This window comes from Trichechus manatus, unplaced genomic scaffold (assembly GCF_000243295.1).
Source record: "Trichechus manatus latirostris isolate Lorelei unplaced genomic scaffold, TriManLat1.0 scaffold00033, whole genome shotgun sequence".
Lineage (NCBI taxonomy): Eukaryota > Metazoa > Chordata > Mammalia > Sirenia > Trichechidae > Trichechus > Trichechus manatus.
Window position 1 is genome coordinate 18,325,277 of NW_004443969.1, and position 11,285 is coordinate 18,336,561.

General features: G+C 33.8%; 1 protein-coding gene across 2 annotated transcripts in view; it reads left to right on the forward strand.

The window, feature by feature from the left end:
• Positions 1 to 11,285, forward strand: part of KYNU (kynureninase) — a 154,949-nt gene that overhangs the window by 65,667 nt on the left and 77,997 nt on the right. For both annotated transcript variants that reach the window (XM_004375104.3, XM_023730210.1), the window contains 3 exons: positions 6,783 to 6,844; positions 8,387 to 8,458; positions 9,775 to 9,849. In XM_004375104.3, coding sequence (XP_004375161.1) covers positions 6,783 to 6,844; positions 8,387 to 8,458; positions 9,775 to 9,849 — 209 coding nt within the window. The remainder of the gene's footprint in view (positions 1 to 6,782; positions 6,845 to 8,386; positions 8,459 to 9,774; positions 9,850 to 11,285) is intronic.

Genomic DNA, 11,285 nt, shown 5'->3' on the forward strand with positions numbered 1-11,285 from the left:
AAAGAAATAAACCTGAACAAATCCCTGGATTAATCTGACCTAAGAATATATGTTTTCCTTTGCTGTGGGTTTTTTTTTTTTTTTTTTTTTCACTCCCTAGGTTTACTTTCAGAACATAAACTGCATTCTAATATCGTTATTTTGTGTTTACTATTTACCATCCTCTAAACAGGAGTTAGGATGCTTTATACAGACCCGGAAAGTGGTAAGGTGATATTATTTATGAAGCCAATGAACCCAGCAAAAAGATTTCCTTTGACTATTTAAAAGTTTATTGCTCTATTGCAACTTACTAAATGTAGCAAGTATCTTGTTGCCTAGTAAATACATATATGTCACATAAAAATCACTGAAATTTCAAACTAGCAACCTCTCATTATCATTACTAAGATAAATGGGGGGAGGAGAGCTATAAATATTCAGGCTTGTTTGGAAAAGCAAAAGCACTGAACTTATTAAAAATCTTATATTTTTAAATATAATTTGTCAATTCTAACTTCAGGGGTTTTTGTCTGTCTTTGAAATATGCCACAAAGTTTTAATACAGATGTGTTTTTGTCTTTGACTATTAATTAAATTGTGATGTTTAGTTCTAAAATATAATATGGTTTATAAAAGACAACAATTATCTCTTGAAATGGGGAAAGTCAGTTTTGTAGACAAAAAACTGAGTAAACAACATATATATAATTTCCCAAAGTCTCAAGCCTTATATTACAAATACACTGTCATATTTTATTTGAAATATTGTCAGAGAATGACAGTGATCTTTAGTTTAATGGTTATTTTGTTAAACATTACCTTTATTCTCCACAATTCATATTATATCAAGGGAAATATTTTTACCATTTTGTTGGTGATCAACAGCGTAGAAATTGACAAAAGGTTGATATTGATTCATATTTTAAAATTTCAATAACTATTATCCCCCAAATTTCTTTACATCTAAAATTGTTTATATTAGTCATAGAAACAACCCTTAACTCGAGGTGAAAAATGAAGGAGTTCACTGTTTACTTTATTAGGAACAGATTTCTTTAATGGATTTTTTTTTAAGTAGGTTATTTTATTATTTTATTTTTATTTTGTTGCTGCAAACCCCATGCAGATTCCCTTTTTGCATGGGTTGCTGGAAAGTTCTGAGAAAAATTTGGTCAAGTAATAAAGACATTTAATAGCCTCTAATTTGTTTCTCATCTGCATTATACCCATTGCTATTTTTATCATTCTATCTCACATCCTAATATAAGAAATCTAAAATCCTTGTTGGAAGTTGATGTGATATAAATCATGAAGTAATTAAAATAATTTTATGGTAACTACAGTAAAATACACCAAAGTCAAATTTATTTTGCTACTTGCTAGGTTATCTAAATACGTCATGAGCAAACAGACAAGCTGTATATTTTGAGCTATGATTGAATCTTCTAGGTTCTTAAAATTACAGTCTTTATTCCACCATAAAATTTTTCAAGAAGAAGTAACAGGAGGATAATAATTATTATGTTTACAAATTGATAGAATGAATAGAGAAAAAAAAGAGACATATTTACCTGTTGATAGAGAAAATAATTTCAATTTCAGTTGAGAAGAAAAACTATTAATAAAGCATTTTATATAGAGTCAACAATCCTGCAAAACATGGAATAACTTTCCCTTATAATTAATGTCATATTGCCAAGATGCTAGAAATAGAATTACTGAAGAATATTATTAGTATCATTATTAAGCCTACTTCTCCCTGGGTACATAAAAATCACAAAGGGCTAAATACATGCATTTGAGTTTATAAAAATGTTGTAATGTGAATGTAAATTTGCTTTTTGAAACTTGTGGTTGACCCTTAGAGAAGCAATAATCCCCAGAAGCTCTCTCCGTTTACCAGCCCTCAGCCATGCCCTAGCTGCCTTTAAAGGCTGCAGAAATTTGCTACTAAAAATTAAGGGTAACGTTTTTGGATCTAGCCTGACTACAAACATGACAACCAAAACCACAATAACATTTGCATCTGCTTAATTAAATATGCAGAACATGGAAGGTGAGTTAGGAGGCCTGTCATTAACCCTCCTATCAAACGCTAAGCAGCTTGGAGCCCTGTCATCCTCATTCTGCAAAAGATTTGAAATTATATTAAGATTAGAAAGATGCAAAGGGAAGTTGGTAACCTGAGTCTCCTGTATTTAACTTACAGGGAGTAGATACTGCAAACAACATTCCAAGAGTAATCTTCAACAAAGTTTTTTCTTTTTTCTAAGACAGGCTATGATTTTGTCCTCTATTTCCAATCTGTGAGATTTTAGGCAAGTTAGTTCATCTCTTTGAGCCTCAGTTTCTGCATTGATAAAATGAAAAACATCAGAACACATATCTCATTGTGTTGCTGAGAGACTATGTGAAATAATGCAAGTCACTTACTTAAAACAATCTTGAAATGTAGTAACGGCTCAATAAATGCTTACTTGCCAGACATTGAGACAAGAGGGCAGTGCTTCCATTTGATTAAGCTTCACCTCTGGTAAAGCCAATTGTGATGATCAATAGATAAATAAAGTAAACAAAATAATAACAAGAACGCACTTATTGAATGAGAATCTTGGCTCAAGTCCATCTCAGATGAATTGATTCAAATCTGATATTTATTTCAGTGAGTTCTAGACGATCTTTTAAAGTAAAGATCCTTTCAAATCCTGATAAGCTTTCCAGAAACTTTAAAAAAAAAGTTTTCCCCAAATACTTGAATTTCTTAACGATTCAACATTAACTCAAAGACAGCTCTTAAGAAAAAGGAAAAAAGCAAAGCAACTTGAAAGAATTCCAGTTTGCTTTTGAAAAAAAGGTTTATTATTTTATTTCTTTCTTATGGAAACCAGATGATATTGAAATATCTTAAAAGAACAAAGTTGGTTTTAGAAACATAATTTTAACCAAAGGAGATGGATCAGTTAAGGAAAATTTCCTTTGAAATACACTAAAAATCAGTCTGATGTGTGGCACTTTGATGTGTTAAGAACCCTAGATTCTTGAGTGCCCTTAGGTTATAATTGGAATAAACATCTCTGTTAATGTTTTGAAACTTTAGTATTAGCACGAACCCGAGATATAGCGGTGTCTGGAGACTGACGCACTCCTCAGACAAAGTTCAACAGCGATTGTCTTAAGGTTCTCTAGAAAAACATAATGAGAGAGAAAGACAGACAGGGAGACAGAGACAGAGAGAGATTGATTTACTTTAAGGAATTGACCCACGTGATTTTAGGGGGCTTGTGTCTTAGTTATCTAGAGCTGCTATAAGAGAAATACCACAGGTGAATGGCTTTAACAAAGAGAAATTTATTCTCTCACAGTTTAGGAGGCTAGAAGTCTGAATTCAGGGTGCCAGCTCCAGGGGAAGCCTTTATCTTTCTGTGGGCTCTGGGGAAAGGTCCTTGTCATCAATGTTCCCCAGTCGAGGAGCTTCTCAGAGCAGGGACCCTGGGTCCAAAGGACGCGCTATTCTCCTGGCTCTTGTTTCTTTGTGGTATGAGGTCCCCCTGTCTCTCTGCTCACTTGTTTTATACCTCCAAAGAGATTGACCCAAGACACAACCTAATCTTGTAGTTTGAGTCCTGCTTCATTAACATAACTGCTGCTAATCCTGCCTCATTAACATCATAAAGGTAGGATTTACAACATATAAGAAAATCACATCAAATCATAAAATGGCGAACAATCACATAATACTGGGAATCATGGCTTAGCCAAGTCAACATATATTTTGGGGGGACACAATTCAATCCATGACAGCCGGCAAGTCCAAAATCCATCGATCAGACAACAGACTGAAGACTCCTATGGGCTCATATGATTGTGGGGTATTGGCAAGTCCAAAGTCCGTAGGTCAAGGGACAAACTTGAAATTTCTGCAGGCTGGCATCCCAAAATTCACAGGTCAGGCAACAGGAAGAGTGAAGAGAGAGTTCTGCCAAAATATCTATTTATAGTTTGGAGGTAGAACGCACTCTAGGAAAACTCCCTTTTTGCTCTTAAGGCCTTCAACTGACTGACAGAGGCCCAGTCACCTTATGAAAAGCAGTCTGCTTTACTTACATCAAGCACTTTAATCATGTTTAGCGAGCCTATAAGAGCAACTAGTGTTTGCCAAACAACTGAACACCATAGCCTAGCCAAGGTGACACGTAAAATTAACCATCACAGCAGACAAAGATGACATTTTGTAACGTGTTTTGTTGAATTTAATTTACACTAGTCTAAGGTGTGATTATTTATGTATGTGTATGTACGGGGGGCAAACAAATTATTCAAGTCAGTTAGGAATTATTTACTAAGAATTAATCCAAGTGTGAGTATACCACTGAAAGTGAGGTGGGGAAAGAACATTGCCAAGTGTATGTTCAGATTAAAATTCAGCCAGCATATCTGGAGGTGGATGGGAGTGTGAGTAGGGTCTCTGCTGTGTACATAAGTTTGTTACTCTCCCATGTAAGAATAATTTTAGATGATCCAAATGAACACTTCGCATTATTTGAAGAACTAAAATTTCCCAGGAGCGTATAATTCTTTTAATTAGAATGTAATGTTTAAGCAAAAATGGAATGTCTGAGCTTGTATTAAGAGAAAGTCTTCTTCCTCCCTGACTCTCCCATTTCTGTGTTTTCCTCTGGGATAATGAACTCATGTTTTCTCCTTCTATTTTATTCTCCTTAGTGTATTCTCTCAGTTTCTTTCTTTTTTTTTTTTCTGATAATTCTCTCTTTTTACATTAATTTTCTTTCTTTTCCGTCTTCCACACTTTCTGCCAAAAATTTCCTTAGAAATAAATGGTTTTCAGTTCAGAAAAGATGCATGTAAATAGCTAACAGGGAATCAAGGAAAATATCAAGTTAGATATATAAAGTTTTGTTTTAGAAATAACAGTAAAACCCAACACCATAACGTAGAGAAATAAATTTAATAAAACTAGTGACTTTTTTTTTTGCTTACTGTATTTCAGGACCAAACCCATTGCCACTGAGTGGATTCTGACTCATAGTGACCCTATAGGACAGAGTATAACTGCCCCATAGGGTTTCCAAGGCCATAAACATTTATGGAAGTAGACTGCCACATCTTTCTCTCGCAGAGCGGCTGGTGGGTTCAAACAGATGAGCTTTCGTCTATCAACTGAGTGCTTAACTACTGTGCCACCAGGGCTCCACTAACATCACCAGGGCACCTATATTTCAGAAAGATTTTCATATAGTAGGAGAAGAAATACGCTGCTGTATGCAACACAAGCTTATTTCATTCATATCTCTCTAGTATGTGTAGTTTTGTTTTGTTTTGTTTTGTTTGTTTGTTTTTAGTGCCAGAAATGTGGAATAAGATTGTTCTTGTCCTTTGACTTCAGGAACTGTTCACCTTACAACAACCAGGGATATATCTTTAATACCCACCATTTGTTTCCCAACCTTGCACATAAAATGGAGAAACCCATGTGCCAAATACAAGAAACTGGTGGTGCAGTGGTTAAGCGGTTGGCTGCTAAACAAAAGGCTGGCAGTTCAAATCCACCAGCCACTCCTTGGAAACCCTATGGGGCAGTTCTACTCTGTCCTATAGGTTCGCTGTGAGTCGGAATCGACTTGACTGCAATGGGTTTTTGTTTGTTTGTTTAGATAAAGATATAGTTCCTTCCTTAAATGGTTCTAATGAGATACAAATTCCTAAATTACTCATTTCAAATGGCCTCCGCTCAAGTAAACTTATCATGGAACTACTTATTAATTAGATTTATTCTTCTTTTTCCGGTTTAATCTTATAAAATGTGGCTCTCTCAGAAGTATCTCTTTGGATACAAAATGTAGGACTTGTATGATAACTTTTTTTTTTAACACCTAGCATAGCCTTAAAGCATTAAGGCACATAAACCCCCTCCTTTTTTTTTTTCCTCAGTGATGGTAAGCAGGCATTATTCCCATTACACTGTTCTAATTGCTTTAAAAGACGTCAGAAGATCTCAGAACAGGGAAGGGATTATTTTCATGGCTGTCATGCTCTGCGTTCTTAAGTATCCAATGTATTCTCTGTCTCTGAGTCTGTTTCTAGTGCCAAAAACCTGGTTAACAGGAATTACATCTGATTATGATTATGTAGCGGATATCTTAATTTTGCATGTGCGCTCTATCAGACAATATACATCGATATGAATTATATCTCAGTGTGTAAGAATAAACCCTAGAGCTATTTAGATCTTTGTATTGTGCTTCCTAGCTCTTTTGTCTTTTAAGCTATTATATATCTCACTGTAATAATAGTGAATTATATTTGGCAAAGTAGCCTTCTTTTATTAAAGCTGCATTTTAGTTTGACATTACAAACAACTGGCTTTAAAAATGTGATTGGGCTTAATATCTTTTTAGATCTGTTTTGGAGATATGCTTACCACAAAAAATGTACCGCTTGGGAATTTGGTAAACTAGCTGATAATAGGATACATCATTTTTAGTTTACAGGAAAAAGCAAATGCTTCATTTTTCTTGCTGTTGTTCTTGTTGTTTACTATATCAAAAAGGAAATACAATTTTTAGCTAGCTATGTTCATGTGAGTCCAGATACTATTTGATGAAACAAGTCAAGTGGGAAAACTTCCATTTCTTTGTGCTGACACATCAGACATGGCCTTATCTCTAAAAACATTAAGAATGATAGACTGAGGTCTCCCTATCTTGCTTTTCCGAATATCTTTAGTAGAGCTGCTTTCGAACTAATAGAAACAGCTAAATTATGATATGTTTACCTTACAGGAGCCAATGAGAAAGAAATAGCTCTAATGAATGGTTTGACTGTTAATTTACATCTTCTACTGGTAAGTTCCCTTCCCCACCAATGTTTAGTATACACTCATTTACAGAATCTGACGTTTTTCTATCTTTAATTCATGAGCATCTGGTGGTTTACTTATTTTTAAATAAGTTGTGAGGTTATTTTCGTTCTTACCAGAAAGTGCTGGACCATGATATAATGGCTTCTTTATAATCGTAGGAGAGTTGACTCTTGCAAAGAGCTTTAGAATAATAAACAGTTCTTATCTCAGAACATAAGGAATAAGAATTACAGTGAGTAAAAAGGAAAACTGCATAGTAGTATACACAAAACAACGATGTACAAATACTATCAAAGCATTAAACTTTTTAGAAAGATACCTTTCCAAAATACTGGACTTTAGCAGAGCAGGATCATGGATCAGTGTGTTTTTGTGGATTAATATTTTGGAGGTGGGTTAAAAGGGAACTGGAAAATAAAACTAATGTGGAAAAAGGATCTAGTACCTTAAGCAAGTTGCTATGTTTAAAGTATTTCATCCTAGATAATAAATATTTACGCCTTAAAACATCAAATATAGTCTTGATTTGGGATATGGTATCTATAGTAATTGCTTGATGCTTAAAAAATTTAGATTCATTTTCTAAGTATGTTTTGGAAACATGTCTACATGAATACGCTGAAGATATTCATGTTTTATTTAAATAAAATAAAGAAATGGTTATTGAGAAATGCCTGAAGGAACGTGGCTGTGAAGTTTTAAGTTTGGTGGTAAGCAGCACAGTTGTTAAATCCAGATACTCCTGCGGTTGACTTCCAACTAAGTTACTGAATGCCTGTTTGACTTTGGACAAGGTTTTTTTCATCTCTAAGTCTTTTGTTCTCTGTAAGAATGAAGACACTAATACCTACCCATAGATCCGCCCAAGGATTAAGTGTGAAAATTGTTTTAGCACCCTGGCACATCATCAACACCTAATTAACAGTAGTTATCACTGTTATTGTTAACATTGTTATTCCCATTGTCCGGGAACCACCTGGAGAAATGAAAGGGCCCAACTGAACAAATAAGCTACTTGTCCCTGGTGGCTCTAGAAATGGCCATTGTCTCACATAAAGGCTGAGGTATTTTTAGTTGAACCTAAAATAAAATCCCACAAAATAATAAAAAAGTGGTAACATTCTGTAATGGAAACCAGAGTAGCAATGAAAGATAAATCAGTATAAATATGATATCCATAGAACATGATATTTCAGTCTCATGTTAGAGAAATTACCATTAAATACTTGGGGAAGATAATTTTGCAATTAAAATTTTAAGTAAAGTTTGAGAATTTATTTTCATCTGATTCACATTCTCCCTTGGGCTTGCTTTTTACTGATAAATATAATGAGCCAGTATCTTCCTCCGCTTTATAATTCATTGGAATCAAGGCTAATTGGTAAAGGTACCCTTGACAGACATCATAGATGTTTAATTGATGACTGTAAAATGCTGGAGATTATAAAATGACAGTGTGATATAAAATGAACAAATGAATAAAGTGTGAATTAATGCTTTTTCAATAAATCCATTTCATTGCAGTTATCATTTTTCAAGCCTACACCAAAACGGTATAAAATTCTTCTAGAAGCCAAAGCCTTCCCTTCAGATCATGTAAGGATATCTTCAAATTATATTTATATTCTTCTACCCTTCCTAGAGGAGCATATCATTTGACTGACTTAAATGTTTGTTCAATAGTCTTTTCAAAGTAACCTTACAATAAAGAGATGTTAAATGCTTTTGATTTAGGCATTTTTTAATAGATTGTAGCTTTATTTCTTTTGTGCAAGTAAAGCATGTGCTGAGGGAGGAAAAGACTGAATAGGAACAATAACTTATTAGTCTTTTTAAAGACATTGAGCAAACTGCTGATCTAAATCAAGTGCAGTTATAAATGTTTTATTAATTCTTGTTGCTGTTTTACTTTAAAAATCAAATCAATACAAATCCTGGTGCTTAACCCTTTAGCTACTTACAATAGGAATATAAAATTTTATTTGTCCCTTGGTTTTCGTAGTATGCTACAATAATAATTGGTGCTTTAGTATCTAAAAAGTTATTTACTAAAGATTAAACATATTTCTTGTGATGCACTAAAAAAGTTTTTATTTCATCAGCAGTTCAGTTGATAAAAAAATTGATTTTTCAGGCAGATGAAAATATGTTGCACATTTCAGTTTTAGTGTTAAAGAAACTTGATTTCTGAGTTTCATATTGCCATTATGAACTATCGTAGCTCACATTTTGTGTAATTTTGGAGCACTTAATTATGCTCAAATCAATTACCATTACTAAAAAGGAGATAAACACTAATATCTTGAAAACATTCAAGATCTTTATATCTGATTGTCCTCCATGTACTGTCAATGAAATAAACTTTTTTATTGTGTAAATAGTTACAATTTCGACGTTTTTACATGTACAATTCAGTGGCGTTAACTATGTTCACCATGTTGTACAACCATCACCACTATCTGCTTCCACACTTTTCCATCCCCTTAAAAGAAGCTTAGTCTCCCCTGAAATCAACTATTATTAATGACTTTTCCTTTTAATAACCTACTCTTCCTAGGTCCTGTGTTCAAGCATAACAAGCCCATACTACTCACTTTGTTATTTTATAAACTTTAGTTTTGACTTAGATAAGATGATTTAATAACTTACTCTAAAAATCTCTTTAAATTCTTAAAGTTTAGATGACCTGTAAGTTTTCATCTATCTCTAGTCAATGTTTCCAAGAGTGTTCAGATTTCCATGTAAATTATATTAAGCGGTTCTTTTCTGAAGTGTTCTGTTTAGTTATTTTGACCTTGGACTTAATATAATGATATACTTTTTTGTTACGTTATTATTTATTTTTCAGAGTTGTTACTTGAATGTGCTTCTGTGCATTGGTTTTGATTAAATACATCATCCTTCTTTTCCAGTATGCTGTTGAGTCACAGCTTCAACTTCATGGACTTAACGTTGAGAAAAGTATGCGGATTATAAAGCCAAGAGAGGTATATGAGAAAAAGAAATAAATATTCATCATTCTTTTATTTAGTATTGATTTTTTCTTCAGTTTTCCTCAAAAGTTTATTCCTTTCATTACTTTAATGGAACTTTCAAGAAAATATAAAAAAACCTATACTTCTGTTAATATTATGGAATTTGCTTAAACTGAAAATTAGCTCAGAAGTGTTTTTATATTCAGTTTCCAAGGGATAGCCATATGGCAAGCAAACTATTTTTCTATTAATATCACTGGAATCTGCCATATTATTCATTGAAATGGGAGATGGACAATTTGCTATAGCATTTTCAAGTTTGAATACTCTTGCCTGTATGTAGCAACAAAATCATGCTGAAGACCAGTGACTTGTGTTGAACATTCCAGTTGCTATGAATGTTGACTATCTTTATGTTTCTTGTTAAGTGTCAAATGCTTTCCTTAGCGTTTAGACTGGGGTGTAGAAAGGGTAAGGTGTAGTGGAAGGAACTTGAGTTTTGCAGCCTGGCTGATTTACCCTAGTCCCATCCCAGACCCAGCAATTACTGGACATGTGACTTTGAGAAAGTTATTTTTTCTCTGAGAGACTCCTTTATGTTAAAACAGGTAACTAAGGATTTGTCTAATCAGGCTTGACCATATGTTCAAGATCTAAAATACTGTGCACTTCCCATTAATAGAGATATAAGGCCAAGTTGTACAGACTTTGACATATAAACCCTGCAGCTTCTGTAATTTGGCACCAAGAGAATCAGACAGAATAAATTTTAGGTTTTAGATACAATGCTCCCAGGCTGTTAAACCAATGTTTGAACAATTATTTCTTTCAACCCAGAATTACTTTGAAGAAATTAAACACCTATTCTATTCTCTTTGCCAACATGCAATAAATTAATGGAATAAAAAGGTCTCACTTGTAAGAAGATATCTGTATCATATGCCATATATAAATTACTAACTTCTCATATAAATGAATATTAAAAAAAAAAAAACCAAACCCATTGCTGTCGAATTGATTCCAACTCATAGCAACCCAATAGAGCAGAGTAGAACTGCCCTATAGGTTTTCTAAGGAGCAGCTGGTAGATTCGAACTACTGACCTTTTGATTAGCAGCCAAATGCTTAACCACTGTGCCACCAGGGCCCCATAAATGAATATAACCACTAATATATCATACATGTTATTGTTAGCAGTGTAGTAGAGCTTCATGAGTTAACCCTAATCTTGGGATGACTTTTTAGCATCACCACTCTGTTTATTTATTTTTAATTTTATTGTTGTTGTTGTTGAAAATATATACAGCAAAACATACAGCAGTTCAACGTTTCTACATGTACAATTTCGTGACATTGATTACATTCTTTAAGTTGTGCAACCATTTTCACCCTACTTCTCTGAGTTATGCCTCTCCTATTAACATAAACTCACTGCTCCCCCCCCCCCC